The 23392-nt window shown below is 36.4% G+C and overlaps 1 protein-coding gene across 12 annotated transcripts in view; it reads left to right on the top strand.

Moving 5' to 3' along the window:
* nbeab (neurobeachin b) overlaps positions 1–23392 on the top strand; it is a 279115-nt gene that overhangs the window by 72782 nt on the left and 182941 nt on the right. For all 12 annotated transcript variants that reach the window (XM_089121103.1, XM_089121108.1, XM_089121105.1 and 9 more), the window contains exons 7-13: positions 1987–2106; positions 4239–4385; positions 13009–13206; positions 13474–13607; positions 14523–14631; positions 16381–16533; positions 19551–19719. In XM_089121103.1, the coding sequence (XP_088977229.1) occupies positions 1987–2106; positions 4239–4385; positions 13009–13206; positions 13474–13607; positions 14523–14631; positions 16381–16533; positions 19551–19719 (1030 nt within the window). The remainder of the gene's footprint in view (positions 1–1986; positions 2107–4238; positions 4386–13008; positions 13207–13473; positions 13608–14522; positions 14632–16380; positions 16534–19550; positions 19720–23392) is intronic.

Below are 23392 nucleotides of genomic sequence, written 5' to 3' on the forward strand. Positions count from 1 at the left end.
GCCACTTTTTGGTCTTTAAAGGTGCCTTGTGTAATGTCCGCCAAAAATCAATTCATACTCCACATTCCATACCAGATGGGGGCAGTATACCTCCAGAAAATGAGTTTGGAGGACACGGAGACCGACAGACTAGACAGAGCAGGTTAGTTATGATATTAAAAAAAATCTCAGATCTCAGATTAGGTAAATTTTATTACGCAATTCAAACAATAAATACCGTTTTGGCGCTTGTAAATGTTACTCAAGAGATCCCTAGCGCACGTGAACCGATCATCTCTACTTGCTAATAGTATAAAAACACGAAGGCTGTTGAAAGGTACAGTATGCTACAACTTACAAAAATGTATTTCTCATACATAATATTGACCAATCATTTTTTGAATTCTTCCCTGAACTGAAATGTTTTAGGGCAGGTTCAAGTACGCCCACAAGCCGTGCGAGTTATTCATGTATTGCAGTTTGGCTGGCGTTTATGTTGCCCACATACTGCCTCCCATGGCCAAAACTGGTATGGCACCTGTTCAGGTTAAAATCTCTCCAGCACTATAACTTGTCATTTTTTAATGACATCATCGCCCTTATTTCTTCTCATTCTTTTGATGTGTGGAGCTATTTTTTGGATAATTTTACTTCAATTTTTACACATGGCACCTTTAATGTAATAATATGTTGATGTTCAGATAAGCCAATGTGATTCAGACCTATTGTGGTCCAATAGTGACAAAACAACAATTTATCATTTTATCACAGTTTAAGAAGAGGAATGAATTTTTGTGGCTCGGATTATCCTTTGTTATGCACATGTAAATGAACTGTTTAATTCTTCTGATCTCCAGTGGTTTAGACTCCATGGGGTTTTCCCTTCTTTTTTCGTTTTCTTCTTCCTAACAATGGAAATTTTGATTTAGTGACTTAATATAAGCGATATCAAGCTGGGTAGAAACTCTCTTAGTACATTTTGATGTGCTCTTGCTTTGAGGATAAATAGACATAGAGGCAATAGAACCTCATTACAGTTCATGCATATATGATTATGTATTTTTCAGCTAAATGGAAATGTTTGTTATGTTGTTTTAAAAATGAGCATGCATGAAAGAGAAAACGATGTTACGATCAATGAACAGAACACACACAGGACATCCTTCTTGTCCTGAATGATGTGTGTTTGAAACACTGCACCATATCGAGATTCTCTTTTGTGTGGTGGCACACTGACAGAAATGAAATCTGTAATGACCCTTGTCTCCTGCTAAGTAAACCTTCCTTTACTCCCTCACTACTCTGATTTCCTCTCTGCCTCTGTCTGCGTCCTCTCCTCTCTTCTCTTCTCCTCTCACTCAAGATCTGATGTATTATTTATATCTAAATGCAAATTTTTACTGCATTAGACCTTCTGCCTGTTGCCCATGAAAATGGTTTTGGGTTGAATTTTGAGCTTTCAGTGCCAGAAAAGATAAAAAATACTGCTAAAACCCATTTGAACAAAAACATTCTGAAACAATTCTGTTCATCTAAAATTCTGTTTTCTCTTATGTCAAGCCTGATTTCTTAGAAATTGCAGCATTTGGCTTTTATATGGAAGCGATGGTTGCTGAATTATTTTGCTATCAAAAAGTATTGTTGGTATTTACTGTAAAATTATCTTTGTTCTATACATAATATACAGTAAATGCAACTTGACAGTGATATCTGACAAATGTTAATATTATCTTTAGAAAAAACAAACAGTGATTATTCATTGACTGTGCATTAATACTGTATAAGGGTTCAATTTAATCCTTGCTTAGAGTATCACAATATATAAATATTATTCTTATTTATACAAATGTATGCTCATTGCTCAATGCTTCTGCAATATGCAGAACTAATTGTACTCGACACGACCGTCTTGGAACAGACCTGAAACTGATTTTTAGATTGTGACCTACCAGTTGAGAACTATTGATTTGCATTATTTAAACCTTCAATGTTTTATTCTTTCTCTAGTGGTACATGATCAGCATTGTTCACATCTACAACCGCTGGAGGAACAGTGAGATTCGCTGCTATGTCAATGGTCAGCTCGTCTCCTACGGTGACATGGCTTGGCACGTCAACACCAACGACGTAAGAGCATCTATCGCTCTCTCTTTCTTTAGCTGCCGGACGTTCTCTCAGAGTAATATCATCATGTGTACAGTGTGAAATGAAATGATAAAAGATGCATTGACTTACCTCAGTTTCAAAATCAATAAATGACATTAATTGCTGCCAGCACGTCAAGCCTATCATGTAGTTTAGCCCATACAGTGGTTATTTTCTTTTAAATTGTTTCCTTAATCAGTATTTTCACTGTATGTCTTTTTGATGCTGATTAATATTTTTTGCAATATGATGAAAATAGGACACTTTAATGTAGAAAAGATAAAGGTTGTCTGTATAGAGGGAATGCACGTGACGTCACCGTCGGCCGGAGTGTTACTCACAGTGAGTGGCAAAAAGACTGAGCGGCTGTATTTGTTGTTAGCGTAAATGCCGTGAAAAACAAGCACAACACATATAAAGTGGGAAAGATCTTTGCGATTGACTGTACAACTAGATTTGACAAAAAATCGGAGGTATATTTTTACGGACTGCTATAGAAAGAGGAGCAAACGGATCGCTGCAATTCACAGAAACAACTGAACTCCAGTCAGCGAAAGGTGGATTTGCAGTTATCATTTTGTGTCAATATGCTGAATTTATGTGTTAAACCATACCCATATATTTTGTATTGTTATATTAACAACTCATCAATTAAATATTTATCATTGCATATTCTGGATTAGTGGATGTTTTTTAACAAACACTGACCAAAAAAAAATATATATATTAAGTTTTAGGGCTGGACGATTTGATGATATACATAAATAGGCTATATATAACACTTATATAAGTGATCACCCGGATTTAGACCTACCTATATTGTATTTATATAAAGCGTTCATAGGCAAATTTGCTTTATTTTTAGGTCTATATTGCTTTTATTTCCCGGTGTCGAAATTAGGCAAACATAAATGTCAGGCAACACGATTCCTGGCTGCATGTCAATTTCCATGGATCACTGGATCCTTAGTAAGTTGTAAGGAACACTATATTGAGTCCAACATTTAGTTTAAATTGTTAAAATTGTTCGTTTTATTCGCATTTTTGCAGTCTCCCCTATTAAATCCAGTCACGCGGCAGATCTTTTGCCACTCAGTCAGGCTGAGGGGGTTTGTTCCTGACGTCAATGCATTCTCTCTATATGTATAAATACAGACTATTAGGGGTGTAACGATACCCTCGTGTCACTATTCGATACATATCACGATACTGAACTCACGATACGATATTATTGCGATACTCCAAGACACATGGTAAAAGGTTAACAAAAAATGTACTGTTGATTAAAATGCTAAATTTGATATTACATTGTGGGTGTAAATGAATGGTGTTGATAACCCAATGCACAGGACAAAATTTTAAATTGCAAAAAATATAAAAATATTCATGATTCTGAAGCTGAAAATACAGAATTAATTTAGATGAATATGCTTGCACTCATTCACTGACTAGATATATTTAAAATAATGTGGGCCACTTTTTCCTGGTATCATGAGACGTTTAACATTAACAGGACCCACATATTCCCCCGATGCATTATTATACATTTAATTTGAGATTATATAGCAGTTTAATGTAGTACTGACACTAAAACTCTGAAAACTTGACTTTTACTCACACAATAATTTTATTTGCGGTGGACTATCCACAAAACATATTGTCACTATCCACAATACATATTGTTGCATTTTTGTATTGTGATACGATATATTGTTACACCACTAATATACAGTGTACATAATTTACCAGCTTAAGCTTTATATAACACATTATCTTGGATATTCAGTGATTAGATTAAAATTCACAGACCTTTGCCTCGGTTTTTCTGTACCTCACTGAAAGCAATGTCAGATAATTAAAAGATTGGACCAGCAGTGCTTAACCTCAGGTCTCCCGGGGGTGCTGATTTTGATTAAACTAATAGGCAGGTTTCAGCACAGAATAACATCTCTGTAATGCTACATCTCAATTACATTGCGGACCAACCATTAGTCTCTTGGTATGGAGTTTGCATACTGACATCCCACTATATTTCCAGTCCAGCTCTATATTTTTCCCCACTTTTGAGAGATTGCTACTAAGAACTCCACGCTGTTTTCTTGTGCTTATCACAGAGCTATGACAAATGTTTCCTCGGCTCATCTGAGACGGCAGACGCCAACCGAGTGTTCTGTGGACAGCTCGGAGCCATCTATGTGTTCAGTGAAGCGCTAAACCCTGCTCAGATATTTGCCATCCATCAACTAGGCCCAGGATACAAGGTATGTATCAGATTTGCCAAAGTGCGTTACACACCAACGCTTCACAGCCACCATTGATCTCTGAGAGATGTTATTCCTCTGTCTGTGGCATTTGGTCATTGATTGATGTGTGTTCAAACGTGATTTCACCACCCTGAGGAAACAACCGCAGTTTTGAGATCTAAATCTCAGCAGATTTCAAGCTGGTCATTACTGTCCAGCTACTGTACCATGTTACAAAAATGCCTAAGCTGGAAAAAAAAACGATGTGAGAAATTCCGCATTTACATATTTACTTATCACCAAACGTTTTTCTCATTGTCGCCATGCATTATTGCAAAGTTTCTCGGTTTTGCTTCTTAATGACGTTGATGGAGTCTGCCTCCGGATAGTTTATACTCTTTCTTTCCCTTTCATGTCTCTGGCCTTTTGTCGCTAATTCTCAAGGTGCTTTTGAAGCGATTTAGCATTTAATTGCATCCATGTGGTAAACAGAGCAGGTTACTGTTGTTGTTTTTTTTTTTTTTCAAGGCTGTATCCTTATTAAATATGAATCTCTGTCCTATTAGTAATTGGGACTCGCAGCAGTTTTTCAGTCTCATTGTGCAAAGTCTAATTTTCTCTGAAGCACCAGGCTTTGATTAGCGACTCATTATCTAAAACAATAAACCACATGCACGGAACGGATAGCATATGTATTCCAAAAATGACATTACAGAAGCCATTGTTTATGAATGATGAGCTTTTCCTAATTTAATTCCAAACTCTGACACCATCTCGATTGTCTTTGCTCCATTACAGCAGTATCTTAATGTATTTATTTATTTATAATTATTAGTGTTTTTTTTAAACTACCTGTTTGACATTTTCACAGTTTTTTTTTTGTTCTCTAATCAGTGTGGGCTGATCCTTTCCCTTATTAATTGAGCTTCTAGACCTCTGATTCCCACTGCCCCTCACGTCGTCATGACGGACAGGTCGGCAGAAATAATGATCATTCTGCTTCAGGGAGAAAGCAATTACCCACCCAAGATAAAGCTGTGAATGGAGTCTCTTGAAATCACAAAAGAGGTTGTATATTTCAATGGAGAGTCAGCTATCAGACTACCTGTCAGCTCTGTGGCTGATCAATTGAATTTAGCTGGTTTAGGAATAGTGCAAAGGCCTTCGGAGTTTATAGCAAGGCTAGACCGCAGGGCCTGGCCCTCATTTGATGAGAAGCATGATAAAATGAGTTTTTAATTATGATGGATCTACCGTAAGCATTGACTTCTAAAATGGTGTTTGTCTACAGAACGACAGACTGAGGCCCCGTCCACACTACTGCGTTTTCGTTTAAAAACGGAGAATTAAAACGAATACGATCTCCATCCACACCAGCGTTTTATCTGCGTATTAGAAACGATCTCCGTCCACATTAAAACGTCTGAAAACGCGGATCACGTGACCATTCACCAACACTGGGCATGCGCGTGCCGGTGTAAACAGTGAATGACGAATCAGGGAAGGATACGTCATGACTGATAACACCCAATCATAGAGCCAAGCGTCAGCCTTTGCGTCAGCGTTTCTGAAGTTCTCCGTTTTGTCTCGTCCACACTAAAACGCCCTCCGGAGATTCAAAACGCAAAACGAAGCTGCAGCGTTTCTAAACTTCTCCGTTTTAGGTTTTCTTTTTTCCTGTTTTAGTGTGGACGGGAGGTGCAAACGTAGCAAAAGGTCTCCGTTTTTAAACGAAAACGCAGTAGTGTGGACGGGGCCTGAGGGTATCAAAAAATCACATGCAAGCGAGAAAAATTAAAATAAATGCACCATTGCATCGTCTTCTTTATTAATGTGTCAAAACAAACAATTAATGTGGAATGAGTGGATGTTTTTTTTTTTTATCTTTCAAAAACTTGCACTTTGAAACACGTTTTCAAAAGTTTGCGTTTTCAGGCACCCAAAACGCTATAAACGGCCAGGGGTGCGTTTCCCGAAAGCAGTGGCGGTTCTACTTTGAATTACACCCAGGGCGAGACCCCCTTCTTAAATAATTTTGAACAGCTACCATATTAACAACTATCCAAACTGTTATAGACCTAAAATAGCTTTTGTAGCCCTATGTCACTCTTAAAATGTCAGAGAAAAGGACAGAATCAGAGATTATTTAGAAAATAGAAAATTGTACTTTGCATATTATACTATAAAAACACATAAAGTTGATCATTATGTAAATTATTTTCATTTCATGAGTGACCAACATGATCACATACACAGAATCTTGTTCAAAAAGCCTAATACACAATGAAATCAATTCACCAAGTTAATAACATTAAAGATTTGTTTTTAAGAAGTGTCTTTTATCTTACCTACTAAACTTAAAAAAAAAATATATAAACCTCATATTTCAGCATTCAATCATCTCTATAAAAAGAATGAGTCAATAAAGATACATTTCTGACATTTATAATGCACAGTAGCTGATCTTTTATTATTAATAGTAAAATTCGGTCCGATTTTTCCATGGCTGTCGTTGCTATACAACCATGCACTGCGCTCTCCACAATGGCAAAGAAGTTTTAGTAGCTAATGTATTTCCACCACAGAAAAATGCTTGCTGAAGCTCTGCTAAAAGAGTTATTTACGGAGAAGAGAAAAAACCCAAGTGTTTGGGTGCACGTGCACTCCCATACTGAAAAGATTATGAGCGCGTCTCCCGCGAGCGCGTAATGAGCGTGCTTCCCATGCGCCTAATCGCCTATTTGAAATAAAGACCTCAAGCGCGCAAAAGACGCGATACGTGAACTAATCAAGAGACCCCCTTGAAATCGCTTCTGTGCACGGCACCTTCTCCGCAAGCAGGGGTGCCATTGCCAATAATTGAATTGTGATAAAAAAATAGAAAACCTTCGCGGGACAGAGGATTTTTTTTAACTGCTCGTGCCGCCCCCAATGTGACATGAAGAGATGCCGCCCCGGGCGACTGCCCGGTTCGCCCGTGCCTAGAACCGCTACTGCCCGAAAGCATCGTTAGCCAACTATGTTCGCAAGTTCCGTCGTTATCAGCATAGTTCAACGAGTCGATGTTTCCCGAAAACAATCGTTCCAACGAACATTTGCAAACAGCATCGCAAAGTTGTGTGGTATGAATCGTTTCTATATTGCAACACATTTGGATGTAATAAATCCTTATCTTGAGCAAAATAAGCAAGCTGACATTCAGTACAACCGGTGCCTTTTATTTAGAATACATACAAAGGTAATTTACGTCTTTTAGTTTTTCAAAAAAAATAAATAAATAAGGATTTAAAGGACCGTGTTTGAAGAGTGTGCATGTGCTAACGTGCTCTACTATGTAAGAACGAGACAAATATTATAGTCTGGTAATAAAGCAAAACAACTGAGAACGATTAGAAATAGTCATCAGATGACGTCTGTAATTTATATAAAACAAATCTAGCGTTAATTAGATCTCAAACAGTTTCATTAAAAGTAGTTATTACTCCACCACGTGCGAAACCAACGTGGTTGAACGATACTTTGCGACAGTGGGTTTCGGGAAACAGTCGTGACTAGCTAGTTGATTTTTCCAACGATGCATCGTACTATGGTAGTGAAGCAGCGAACTACGTCGTTATACGGGAAACGCACCCCTGACCGTTTTACCTTTGCCTTTCAGTGTAAAACAGTGTTGTGTAAAAAGTCCCTTAATCCCGTTCTGATGTTAGTGAATTTGGAGTAGGGGAGCGCGGGGCACAACCTAACGAGGGGTTAAATGTAACACAGACCTTTTACATAGTTAGTCAGGATCAAGCAGGGGTGTGTTTCCCACACAACTATGTAGTTCGCTGCTTCACTACCATGGTACGATGCATCGTTGGAGAAATCAACTAGCTAGTCACGAATGTTTCCCGAATCCCACTGTCGCAAAGTATCGTTCAATCAAGTTGGTTTCGCACGTGGTGGAGTGATAACTACTTTTAATGAAACTGTTTGAGATCCAATTAACGCTAGATTTGTTTTATATAAATTACAGACGTCATCTGACGACTATTTCTAAATGTTCTCAGTTGTTTTGCTTTATTACGAGACTCGATATTTGGCTCGTTCTTACATAGTAGAGCATGTTCACACATGCGCACTCTTCAAACACGTTACTTCAAATCTTTTGAAAAACTAAAAGACGTAAATTACATTTGTTTGTATTCTAAATAAAAGTCACCGGTTGTACTGAATTTCAGCTTGCGTATTTTGCTCAAGATAAGGATTTATTACGGACATATGTGTTGCAATATAGAAACGATTCCTCTAACCACAGACCGAGAGCTGTCGTTCAAACCACACAACTTTGCGATGCTGTTTGCGAATGTTTGTTGGAACGATTATTTTGGGAAAACACCGACTCGTTGAACTATGCTGATTACGACGGAACTTGCGACTAACGATAGTTGGCTAACGATGCTTTCGGGAAACGCACCCCTGGTTCTCTTTCAGCTCTTTTTCTCTTGCTGCTAGAAGACAGTCTCCCGCAAATTTGCGAAAAGTTTTGATAATATTTCGTGAAGACACTGGACAAAGAGTGCCTGTTTTGACACCATGCATGTACATTTTTTTTCATCATAGGTTTTTTTCGGTTTCTGACTTTTGAGTTGGGTGTGTACGTTTCCAAATCTAACTTTATATTGCCTTAATCGCTGTCTTGTTGGCTCAAACATAGCACTGTTTTAAAACTTGTCAGCAATTCCTAGCAATTGTTAGCTAGGCTTAAAATATGTAATACACAGCGGGGTTAGTAGTATCATGGTGTTACAACTAAGCCGTCAAGTGTACAATGATAATCAAATGAAAACAGGGTGCCACAAACTTTTTATTTATTTATTTATACATTTAACTTTGTTGGACTTTCACAAACAATGTTGGAATTTAAAATGTTTAAAATTTAGTTTACAAATTATTACAAATATGGCCTGTTTTTAATGCAATAAACCCTTTAAATTTTGATTTTAAGCTCATTTGTATTATTATTACTGTTAATTTGCTCCTGCCACACACACATCTAATTCAATTGCAATTATAATATTTTATGATTTTATTTATCATTATTTATTGCAAAACTGTGCAGCCCTTTTCTACGTCTCTATACATGATATTGATCCATAATAGAAGGATGATTGGATGAGGGATGGATGTATGGATATCTATCTATACAGATGCACAAACAATATCAAACTATACAAAAAATAGTACTGAATTATGTCTGTTACAATTAACCCCGCATATGGGCTAAGTTGTAACATTTGCACTTCTGTCACTTTCAGTGCAACAATACAAAAATGGTAAAACTTTAAGTGTTCATTTGTAGCAGAGATGTGTATGTTGCTTGTGTATGTAAAGTTGAATCTAACTTAATATTTTTTTTTAATAATTGAGCCAAAACCAAATGTGCCCCGCTCTCCCTTATTCTAAATGAGCGGCCACTTGCACAAGTTTAGTAATTGGCATAAAACATGCCCAAACCATCTGCATAAGGGCTTTCCGCAGACGTTTTCCTTACAGTCTTGCGTCAATCTTGTCAAACATATGCCGCTGTCTGGACTCTGCAGACTCGTTCTTACCAGATCCTCGAGCAAAACCAGTTAAAAACACAATAAACACCTTTTATATGCAGATTTCATGCACAAATTTATTCATTGTGAATTTGCCAGTGTTCTCAAACCATGTTAGCTGAAATAAATATCAAATGGCATTTTTCTTCCAGTTTGCGACCCTTCCCTGTCTTTGGCTTCCTGCCCTCAACAACCACTGACACCATTATTTGTTCTGTTGACTGTAATGCGTTGGCTCCCTTAGGTCCTTATAGCCTTCTTAGCCTTTTAGCAGTATCTGCCTGGATACGTCGAGACAGTGGGCTGTAGCAGGCTGAAAACTCACAGTCTCTAGGGATTTATGTGACTGATCTGAAGATGACCCGATTACCGTCTTGTAGCTGCTGCCTACAAACACTGAGCTCCAGTCAGACACAATTAGTTGTCTTCTTGTCTTCAATTCCTTGATAGAATAAACAGATTTGGTCTCAGATTAGCATTTTTTTTTTTTTTTGCTATGAGCAATGACAGAATCTGAAATGTTGACCGTTTTAAGATGGCGGACATGTTGACGTGCCTGGAACGGTCGCATTTTAAATCTATGTACAGTACATATATATGGTCACATGAAAACAGTTCTTATTATTATCGTCATTGATTATAATTCTTTTATGGTGATATATAATATCTATATTTTCTCAGACAGTCCCTGAGTTTGTCTTTCTCCCTGTTGTCATGGAAGACAGATGCTCTGTTACTATAGCAGTCTCACAATGAGAGAACATATGAGCGTGACATCATCAGTTTCTGTCAGAAGTGTATTAGACGTTACGCCAGCTTCCTGTCAGATAAATTTCTTTCTGTGGCAGCGCAGTGCTTTCAACTTTTTTGCACACTGTCGCCATGTATTTCCCTGCTGTGATATTGATTTACCCAGTCGATCTGATACAGTATATTTTGATACAGTAGATTTGCTTTGAGCTACATCATATGTTTGCCGCAGAAACCTACTGTAACCAGCAACAGGTGACTGTGTGTTATCTGTTCAGCAGAGAAAACCAAACAACATGGATTTTTCTAGGTCAAAATAACCATACTGATCATTAAAGTTTCTTTATTTTGAATAACAGTAAAGCTAGCATTAGCTGAACAGACATACTTGCTTCTATATAATGCTGTATTTATTTGCTCACAGATTGTGAAAGGAAAAATATTTAATTATATCAGGTTTATTTCTAGAAACCTATCCGCATGGTAATAATCTATTTAATGACAACAGGTTAATTACTGACACCCTCCTACATCTGTAAATAGACACTGAACAGTAAGTACATGAATAATGAAACATGAATACAAAGGGTAGTTTGTTTCTGAATGCAGTTGATAACATTTCCGTTTTTAATCATTGAGTTAGCTGATGGACAGTTTTACATAAGATTTGTTCAAAAATGCTAAGTAAACTAGATTGAAATAATAATTTAATTGATTGCAAAAATATATTGTAACATAATGTTGTGCACTACAACTATTTGAACTATAGCAATAGTATTTATATAACAAGAAATACTAGATAGTCCACCGCATGCAGTACGTAATGCACTAGTATTCGATTTCGAACAAAGCCCATGTTTTATGTGTATGTGTGGGGAAATAAAAGTTTGCTGCCCTTAAAGGAGTAGTTCACTTTTAAAAAAAACTTTTGCTGATAATTTACTCACCCCCATGCATCCAAGATGTCCATGTTTTTCTTTCTTCACTCGAAAAGAAATGAAGGTTTTTGATGAAAACATTCCAGGATTTTCTCCATATAATGCACTTTACTGGTAACGGTTCAAGGTCGAAAAGACACTTTCAGTGCAAACTGAAAACTGTTGAAAGGGCTTTAAACGATTACAGACGATGAATAAGGGTCTAATCAAGCGAAACAATCACTCATTTAAAAAAAAAAACAAAAAAAAACAAACAAAGTTTTATAAGCTCAAATGACGCGCGTTTGTGACTCTCCTGTTCATCAAAATGAAAGAATCTTTTTTCGAGTCATTTGGTTCATTCAGCGAACGAAATGAACGAATTGACTCGGAAAAAGATTCGTTCATTTTGATGAACGAGTTCGAACAGGAGAGTCATGCAGAACAGAGCAAGGTGGGCATTTGAGCTTATAAAACTTAAACTTTGTTATTTATTTATTAAATGAGCGATCGTTTCGCTTGATAAGACCCTTATACATCGTCTGGAATCGTTTAAAGCCCTTTGAACAGTTTGCAGTTTGCACTGGAACTGTCTTTTGGACCTTGAACCGTTTGGTGCCCAGTAAAGTGCATTATATAGAGAAAAATCCTGGAATGTTTTCATCAAAAACCTTCATTTCTTTTCGACTGAAGGATATACTCCTTTAAGTGTGCATAGAATAATATCCACGCATGCTAAGCACATATGTATATCTGTTATCTGGTCACATGGGACATGACAAACTATAAACATTGCTTTTGTTTATGCAAGTGTTGCCAAGTACATATCTTCTGATAAAAAAGAGAGTTGGTTTTCTAAAAATGCCTTCATATCATTGTCTGCTCACTGCATGTTAATATACAGTAAGCACAGGTCACATCTGGATGAGATCATCACCTGGGATGTGCTGCAGGTGTTGGACTGCAGGCCTGTGGTTTGACAGCACACGAAACAACCTCATGAATGATAATTCAGCAGGGGGATTCCCATATCGCCCCTACTTCATCTTCATGATTATTTCATGTCACTGAGCTCATTTATTATTCATCCCGCTCGCACGACTTTGGATAAGATTTAATCACTACATAAAAAGACTCTTCTCCTTTTCATGCTAGGAATAGTAAATCCTTTAATAAGCTCACGGAATAATACGATTTACATAGATGTACTGTTAAATATACATTGTGATATTTTCATGTGTTTTGTGATAATTCAATCATTAGTGAATTCTCTCATTTTCACTCACTTTGTTAGGCACCTTCTAGATGTGAATATTGCATCATTTATGCCAGATTTTCTGTGTTGTTCTCTTATTTTGTCTCTTTAATTGTTTCTTTTTTCCTCCCTAGAGCACCTTTAAATTTAAATCGGAAAGCGATATCCATCTGGCTGACCACCATAAACAAGTGTTGTACGATGGAAAGTTAGCAAACAGTGTCTCCTTCACTTACAACGCCAAAGCCACCGACGCTCAGCTCTGCCTGGAGTCCTCGCCCAGAGAAAACCCGTCCATTTTCGTGCATTCGCCTCACGCTCTAATGCTACAGGTACTTTAAATGTCTGCTTAACACTTTAAGACTCCTTCCTACTCCCTTAATCCTTAATAAACTGCATACTGGTTAGTAATGTCACTAAATGTTAATCAGATGCTGTGTTGTTTAGCTAACACCATGGGATAATGTCAGTGTTTGCCATAGATTAGTCAGTGGTTAATGTGAGTCGGTACTTTCGACAATGGCAAAAAAGTTCATTACTGAATGCATCTATCACGACTTTTTTATCCATGTGTTTTTTTCCCCTTTTGTTTCCATAAGGATGTTAAGGCCATCGTTACACACTCCATTCATAGTGCCATTCACTCCATTGGGGGTATCCAGGTGCTGTTTCCTCTCTTTGCACAGCTGGATTTCCATCAGCACAATGAAAGCCAGGTGGAAACCACAGTGTGGTAAGTTATATTATGTCCACCAAACGTTTGGGGTCAGTAAGACAAAATTAATACTTTCATTCAGCAAGGATGCCTAAGATGGATAAATAATTTACTTAGATGGATGTATATCTCTACAAAATATGTTGAAAAGCACAATTGTTTTTAATTTTGATAAAACATGCAATAAGAAATGTTTCTTGAGGGCAAAATCAATATATTAGAAAGATTTTTGAAGGATCATGTGACACGGAAAAACTGAAGTAATGAATACTGAAAATTCAGCTTTTCTATCACAGGAATACAATACATTTTAAAATATATTAAAATAGACGATATTGCATTTTTTATTGTAAAAATATTTCACAATATTGCTGTTTTTATTGTGTATTTGAGCTAATAAATGCAGCCTTGATGATCATAAGAAACTTAGAATCTTACTGACCCCAAACTTTTGAAATTTATAGTGAATAATATTAATTATTATTTTAATGTTAAGGCCAATAACCATCAAATTGCAGATATTCAAATTCTATTTGGTCAAAATAAAACACTACAAAATAAAAACAGTAATTTTAAACAATTAAGTGTATTTGGGAATCACAACATTATAATATGTTCAATATGAAAATTTAAAATAAAAAAAATCTGAAATTAAATTAAAAATTAATAAAAAAATGTGTTAAATATTACATTTGAAGGTGTTATTAAATGTTTTTTTGTTTTGTTTTTGTTTTAAAGATTGACTTTAAGTGCGCTTTAGAGGATGCACAATTAAATATCCAATATTGGCTGATACAATAATCTTAACAATCAACCAATAGCATCAAGTGCAGGATGGTTCTTGCCATTCTTTCCATTAATATTTGGTCGACAAGTCTTTAATCTCGAATCTTAAGCAGCGGTTACCCAATGTAATGAAATGTTTTGGTGCAGCTCAACCCTCCTGGCCTTCCTGATGGAACTTCTCAAGAGCTCAGTGGCAATGCAAGAGCAGATGCTTGGTGGGAAGGGTTTCCTGGTGATTGGATACCTCTTGGAAAAGGTGATGTGACTGTTTTCTTTTGGTTTTCATTTTCTAACATATAATTTAGATTGGTTAAAGCTGAAGTTTGAAATTTTTGTGCTGTTAGCAACACCAAACGGAATTGACCTATGGCTAAGCCACGCCCCCTCCACTCACTCAGTCAACAGTCAACATTCGGTCACAGTAGGAGACATTTCACAGGAGGCAATTGATGATTTTAGGAGACAGAAAGATTATATATATATCATCTTGAAGTCACCTAAAGGGCCTTAACTGCATTGGAGGGTTATATTAATAATTGTATTGTTGAGAAGGTTGATGAAAAGCTTCAGTTCCAGACAAGAATTTACAGGTCAAAAACAAAAGAAAACTGACTAACTGCAATGCATTCCAATGGACGTGGAAGCAGAGAATGTCCGAGTGGATTGGGTTAGCTATCCGCACTGTGATTGGCTCATCGCGTTTGGGGGCGTGGCTTAGCCATAGGTTAATTGCAAAAACAGTGGTTTCAAAGCAGATTTTCCCAAGACAAAATGGTTGTTTCACGACTCAGAGCATTGGTTGGGCCATTGCACATTGTTTACACTATTTGGACCAATCAGCCTGAAAATATCTTCGCATTATGAAGTAGATATTTTAACACTGGTTAATGTGTGCAAAATACTAAAGCATTAAAATACCGTACTATGTTTGCAGAGATTTAGTAAACATGCTAAATCCAAATACTTGTTCCTCATAAAAACAAAAAGATTTGATAATTCCAGGACAGAATGTCTGTTTTTGTTTCGGTCTGTGTGATCCCGCCCACACCCAATTTACCCAATAGTATTTCGACACTCCAGGTTGCCAGTTGACGTATTGCAGCCAGCAAACAAACTAGGTCAGAGATCGCAGATTTTTAATTTGCAAACAATAAAAAAACATTAGCTGATCAACTTTCCATTGTCAATTGTGCTTGTGCTTGGAGGAAAGGGCGGGGGAAACAACTCTCTCCAATATTTTGAATTGCAGTACCCATTTCACCCACTAGTTGTCAATATTACAAACCGCACCTTAAAAAAAAAAACCTCAATGCATGAAGTTAACAATGAATTGCTCTTTTCTTTAAATGGTTATTAGACTATTAAGATTAGCTCTTTCAGAAGGAGTTGTCATGACCTCGCCTGACTCTGAATAATAATAATATAAAAAACACGCACACAATTCACTTGCTAGGACAGAGGAGAAAGGCGCATTATGGTTGATGAATGACAAATGCACACTTCAGCATTTCCTCGGCGAATGCCGGTTCAACGGCGCTATTATATTCTTCCTTGTCCATGCATTCATTGCGATGACACAAATTATCTCGGTGTCATTATTCTTTTTTCCTCTCGCTATCTTTACCTATTCATAGCTGTCCTTATTTCTTAGTCTCTATGTACCATTGGCTCCATCTAAAGCTGGCACTTGAGTAAAAGCCTCACTTTGTCATTTAACAGCATGCAGCAGCTGTAAATCTGTCTGAATGATCCCACTGCCTACTGTCCCGTTCACACGTAGCCGGCCATCTGTTTGTGTCTCGTTTATACTCACTCCTGTCTCACACCACACACCAGTCTGGACCTCAGGTGTCAGCTGAGACTAATAACACAGAGCGTCTCTACAAAGTTAAAGTCCTTGTTTAGCTGCAAAGTCAAACTATGGCTTCAAGTTTAAGTTCATTTATTCGAAAACCAGAGGTCGGTTTGGTAAACTAACAAAAATCGTACAATTTTTTTTTCTCAGTCATCACGGGTGCATATCACCAGGGCCGTTCTGGAGCAGTTCCTGTCTTTCGCCAAATACCTGGATGGCCTTTCCCACGGTGCACCTCTCCTCAAACAACTCTGTGACCATATCCTGTTCAATGCGGCTATTTGGATTCACATACCCGCGAAGGTGAGCAAGGTCATGTCTTTTCCAGAAGACACTCAGATACATCCCCATGAAACATGACAGCAATTAGGAGCATCTGAGTACACTGTGATGGGCACGGGTGCCACGGAGATCGTATTGACCTGGTCAGATGAGCACACTGTGGTGTTTACTGAAGTAAGCCACAAGTGTTCACATCAGAACAACAAATTAGTCATCTTGCACTGCATCTGAAACATTTTTCTTCTCAGCTGACGTCACAGACTTATCTCTTTTTTAAAAAACCCGGACACACTTTAGATTAGGGTCCAATTCTCACAATTAACCATCTATTAGTACTATTAACAACTTTTTTCCTCAATAAACTCTTAATTACTGCTGATTTGTAAAGTAGTCGTTAAGTTTAGGTATTGGGTAGGATTAAGGGATGTAGAATATGGTCATGCAGACTTAATACGTCTTTATAAGTGCTAATAAACAGCAAATACCCTAGTAATTTGCATGCTAATAAGCAACTACAGTTGTCAACATTTGAAGTGGATCAAAAAAGTTATTTAGAGTTGTCCTAAGACAAGGACAGGTTTTTAAAAACCATAAAATCGAGTCTCATCATACATTTCTTTTTAAATTTAGAATTTGTCCTATATCTTCTCATACTCTTTAATGAAAGAAAACAATCTTATTGACTTTTATATGCATCTCTCTTGATAATGAGTTGCATGTCATCTAAAAAGCAGATGATAGTTAAAGAAAAGCCCTATATTTAAATTGTTCCTACTCCTAAACTGCTTCTCTTCTTTCTTTTTTTTTTAAATCAGAATTTTCACCTTGTCACCTGACAAAATGTCACAGCTTTGAAGAAAAGTGATATTTTTCTTTAAAGATTTTTACAAAATTATTGGTACAGATGGTTGGTAAATTTAAAGTGAAGTTCAAGCTGAAAAAAGGAGAATTTGACCCTGCTTTGCTATGACCCATAAAGGAGAGGACGAGGCGTTTCTAAAAGAGGCAAGACTCTGTGCTGCTAATATGTATTGCTCTCTTCAGTTTCTGCACTGCTGCTGACTGTCATGAATAAATAAAGGAGGCACGGAAACACAAACAGGATCAAAACAAAGACCTTTGCTCATTGGATGCTTGCCATGGCTCCAAAAGGGGGGAGATTGCTCTCTCTCTCTCTCTCTCTCTCTCTCTCTCTCTCTCTCTCTCTCTCTCTCTCTCTCTCTCTCTCTCTCTCTCTCTCGCTTTCTCTCTAAAGAGATAATACGTGGAGAAGGAAGGATGGATAGGAGGGAAGAAAGGAATAAGTGAAGGAAGGAAGGGTGCAGAGTTAGAACAAAGTGAGCAAAAATAATAATAAAAAAATAGAAGGAAGAAAGTAAGAAGAAAAATAGATGGTTAATTGATAGATAAAAAGAAAAAGAAAGACAATACAGAACATGGAAAAACTAACAGAATGATAAAATAAAGTAATGGGGAGTAAGAAAAAAAGCCAAACTACAAGGTGGAAAGAAAGAAGTGGGGAAGATAAAAAAAAATAAGGGAGACTGAAAGAAAGAAAGAAAGAAAGAAAGAAAGAAAGAAAGAAAGAAAGAAAGAAAGAAAGAAAGAAAGAAAGAAAGAAAGAAAGAAAGAAAGAAAGAAAGAAAGGGAATAAGGAAGTGAGGAAAAATAGAATGGATAAAAATTGATAATCAATGATGGAAGGAAGAAAAAAGGAAGGTAGGAAGGAAGAAAATACAGAAAATTAAAAAAAACAAAAAACAAGTGGGGATGAGAAAAAACAGCTAGATGGAAAGAAAGAAAGAAAGAAAGAAAGAAAGAAAGAAAGAAAGAAAGAAAGAAAGAAAGAAAGAAAGAAAGAAAGAAAGAAAGAAAGAAAGAAAGGGAAGGAGAGGGGAGGATGTAAGCAAAAATAATAAATTAAAGGGAGCTAGAAAGGTAAAATGGAAAGATGCATGATGACGGGAACAAAAATAAATAAAAAAGAGAGAATGAAAGAAAAAACGTAAGAAAGGTGTCACAGTCCTTCGTCTGCACCATCCTGTCTGCGTCTCCAGCACTACACTTCCCATGATCCTCTCGTCTGCACACCTGAACTCACTCCCTCATCAGCCTCCCGTTCAGCGTCCTGTTCATCTGTTTCACCTGTCTTCACCTCATTAGTTCTGATTCCTCTGTGTATTTAGTTCTCCCTCCTTCATTCTGTCTTTGTCGGTCAATGTTTAATGTTACCTGGTGTTACCCTGTCTTCCTGCCTGAATCTGAATTTAATTATTAGTAAATCTGTGTATTGGAACTTCTTGGACTCAGCCTGTTCTTTTGCCTGCACCCACACCCGTGACAAAAGGTGGATGAAAGGCAGAAAATGGCAAAAATAAGAAAATGACAAGAACAAGGGGAAGTATGAGAGAAAAGGAAAGAAAAATGGAAGGAAATAAGCAGGAGAGAAAAAAATAAGTCACAAATGGAGATAAAACAGGAAGGAGAAAAGTGAACATGGCTAGATGGATGAATAGAAAAAGAAAGGAAGTCATTAAAGAAAGAGGCATAGAAGATAAAGACACAGAGGGAGTGTGAGGAGGGAGCTGAACACCAGAGTGTTCTCTCCTCGGGTCAGAAGAGTTCATGGACTTTGAACATCATGTTGTTTCACCTTCCCATCACCCCTGCAGTAGAGCCCAGTGTGCCTGCATGAGTGCCTGTAATCGCATGATTTATATTCTCTCATCAGCGTTTTTTATTGTCCTCCTGCAGCACTGTCTCTACTCAGGCCTGACAAACCAACCACTGTAGCTCTTGACATTCGCCTTCACCCAAAAACGTTCACCGTATCTGCTGTTCTGCTGAGAGTTAGCCGTGCCAGAGGTGAAGCTCTCGTGGAAATCCAACCAAAACTGAATTTTAATGAGGAATCTTGGGATGCAGTTTAGAAACAACAGAAGGATGATTAGAAGCAATCATCAGAGTTTTGTATTCTTACTCAAGGCAGCTGTGACCTTTTGTAACCATATATGTGTGTGTGTTTGTGTGTTGTTCAGGTGCAGCTCTCGCTGTACACGTACCTTTCGGCAGAGTTCATTGGCACGGCAACCATCTACAACACCATCCGTCGAGTGGGGACCGTACTGCAGATCATGCACATACTCAAGTACTATTACTGGGCTGCGAACCCTGCCCACACCAGCGGAATCACACCCAAAGGCCTGGGTCTGTACATACACACACACTCACTCACTCAAAACATGTTGAATGCAATTTCATCTAAATGAATCTCTACATTTATATATATATATATATATATATATATTTTTTTTTTTTTTGAAGTTGCCCCTTCCAAAAAAGCAGCATACTATATCTGCCACTTTCAACAGATATGATACAATTTAGTGTCCTAATACTTTTTTCTGAGGTGGTAAAAGCACACAGTTGGAGTAAGAACTATATTAAATATGTAAAATAATGATTGATATGTCTATAATATTTTTATTTATTGTTTAATCATTTTATTGACCTGGAAATAGTTTACAGTGTTATTTTGCAGTTACTGCATGATTTCTCCACTACATTTTGAAAATTAGGATGTTTTTTTTTTATTTCGTATAATTAATACTTATTTCATAATTTTTTTTTTTTTAAATGTTTTATTGCCATTTCAGCCAATGACCAGAATTGATGTAAGAAAAATATATGGTTAATATATATATATATATATATATATATATATATATATATATATATATATGGTTATTTTACTGCCATACACGTATTGTTACTTGCAAACATGTTGGTTGGTTGTATTATTATTATTAATACATTATACTATTATTATTATTTGTTTTGTTTTGTCATTTTTTTGTAATTATTTTATACTAATACTATACTATCAAGTATTTGACACTAATTTGATACTATTTATTACTTGAAAATAAAATAAAATACATGAATTGGGGTTTTAGACTATACACGAGTTGCAAACATGGCACATTTTTTATGGAATTAAGGGCTGTCAAATGATTAATCGTGACTAATCGCATCCAAAATATATGTCATGTTTACATAATAAATGTGTGTGTACTGTGTATAATTATTTTGTATATAAAAAATCATGCACATGCATGTATATATTTAATAAAGATATTAATAATATATAAAATATGAATGTATATATTTAATGCAAATTATGTATATATATATATATATATATATATATACAGTATATACAGTACATGCAAATATGTCTATATATATATATATATATACACACACACACATGCATGTGTGTGGATTTATATATATACAAAATAATTATACACACTACACGTACATATTTTATGTAAACACAAACTTTTATTTTGGATACGATTAATCGCCCTAAGTAAAGCACCCTAGTAGGGACACCAGCATCAAATTCACCCTGGTCTAATAAACAGTCTGTAATTTCCGAGAGTAAATTTGAATGAAGCTCAGCGCTGTCACCTCCATTCAACCTTACACTTTGTCTAAAAGCGTCTGTATGGCCCACTTCTACTGATGAGTACTTTTGAATACACCTACAGTAGCTCTAACTGCCCGCACTTTTCTATGTAATGTGCTACAATTTCTCTTTCCCATCCTTTCAAAAATGTTTTAAAGGCTCCCCGTAGAGGTATAAAAGAGCACAGTGGAGTAATAATAACCCACATTATGAGACACTAGAACTATAGTCCTCTGAATTACACATGGCTCACCATGGGCAGCTCGCCACTAGCCTTTCATGGTTGAACGTATGCTTTCCTTTTCATCTCTTACTCGCCTTTACAGCCTTTTTGTAATAAATCATGACTTTTAACTGTACCATACTTGTTTTTCCTATTCTTTCCTGTCTTATAGCACAGTTTCCTGTCTTATAACACACTCTTTCTTTTTCCTCTCCTCTATTCTGTTTTGTCTCTTTTCTCCTCATGCCAGAGCTGTTCTCTCTGTTCTCTCTGCAACGGTTTCCCGCTGAAGTTGAAAGCACCTACAGCTAGAATCTTTTAGAGTTTCATGTCCTCTGAATAATTCACAAATATCCTCTGAATGAATCAGTCAGTTGTGTGTTAAAACAGAGGCAAAAATGACCTTGTGAGAGTGTTTTAAAATAATTTCAGAGATTCAGTGTGCTTGCATTCTCACTGTGGGACTGAGAGGTATAATTGTGCTCAATTATTCCTTTTATTCTGATCCTGAAAGTCATGTGATCTTTAGTTACTGGATATCAAATCGCATTAAACAAAGAGTTAAGAGCTATAGTTTAGTGGTTAGCACCAAGTGTTTTTTATCTTCAGCTACTTTCATTTTTTTTCACAGTTTTAAATGCCATAAGTTTTGTCTTGTGACAAAAAAAAATATCTTTAAATTTAGTCAATCTGTTTTTAGTTATTTTATTGTGACTAAACTGCATCTCATTTTAGTCGACAATTATTATTTATTTATTTATTTGTAAAATTGAACCAAATTTCAAACATTCCATTTTTTGTAGCATTTTATATAGAATTTTGATGTTAATTATAATAATAAATTTGATGACGTTTAGTGCACTGTTACTAAAACAGTGTATTCACAATGTGACTTAGATTTTCTGAAATTCTAATGTAATTTAGAGAATACAGCAGTTAATGTTTTGTGTAAATATTTGATTAATATCATATACACAGATGAGCTAAAACATTGTGACCATTCACAGATGAAGTGAATATCTTTGATCATATCCTAACAAGGCCACATATTTGGGTCTGGGTAGATTAGATCAGTTCTCATAGTCAAGGTGTCGGATTAAAAAGAAATGTTTTGTTAGATGCAATAAATTGCGATTGGGTCAGAGTATCTCTGAAACGTTTATATATATATATATATATATATATATAAAGAATCTTTTCATATTGAGTGTGTGTGTGTGTGTGTTATTACTATGTAATGTTCTATAGATTTTCATTTTGTCTTCATCACAATCTGAAATTATTCTGGTGAGCCTGAAAGAGTAACTTATTATCAGAGTAACGGTAATAGCATGAGTAGTGCCGAATATGCTGTGTTTTGTTTTGAAATTAGGGCAATTTCACTTTTTTACACCTATTGGTCTGTGGCAATGCTGGTTTTGATAGGGCCAGGCACTATAAAGACCCTTACAGCTATTCAAATTGTCTATGGATGGAGAAGCCAAGTAGTACATCAGACAGATTCCAGACAGAGAGTTTCATGTGAAATACAGTAAAGCACCGATATATAGCAAGAATGCACTAAATTGATCAATACATACAATAAAAAGAATAATTCATGTATTTTTTTAAATTCAATTTTCAATAATATTTCCAAATTAAACTCAATTTATTTTCATATGTACAACAACTTTGTTGTTAGTACTGTGACTTAGATAATTCATTGCTTTTTCTTCAGGCACAGAATCCTTTCAGATTGTGGTTAAATCTAAATAAATATCTAAAGAACCTAACACATAGTACACGCATATCCACACGCAAGTGCAGAAGATGAAGGACTATTCTTATCTTGAAAAGCAGCTGGTGCTGAGATTACACCATCATGAAACTTAAACCTCTGCGACACACAAAGAAACACTCAAACACGTTTCACAGTCCCACCAGGTGAAGAGGTCCTAGAGGAGAAGTATGTAAAATCATTTGTCTCTGGCTTGCCAAGTGGGTAATTCTATGTGGCGGTCTACATTGATTTATTCTTCGTTTGTCAAACGCTGCAGTCTTTTTTGTCTTTTCCACAAAGGGATGGGTTATAGAGAAAGCAGTATAACATAATGAAGTGTTCAATTACTGCAACAAAGAGTTCTGTTTAACACTGGAGCCACATCAGCTAACCACAAACTTTTCTCCCTCTCACGCACACACAC

Source organism: Pimephales promelas, chromosome 16 (genome assembly GCF_988280905.1).
Source record: "Pimephales promelas chromosome 16, fPimPro1.hap1.1, whole genome shotgun sequence".
Classification (NCBI taxonomy): Eukaryota; Metazoa; Chordata; class Actinopteri; order Cypriniformes; family Leuciscidae; genus Pimephales; species Pimephales promelas.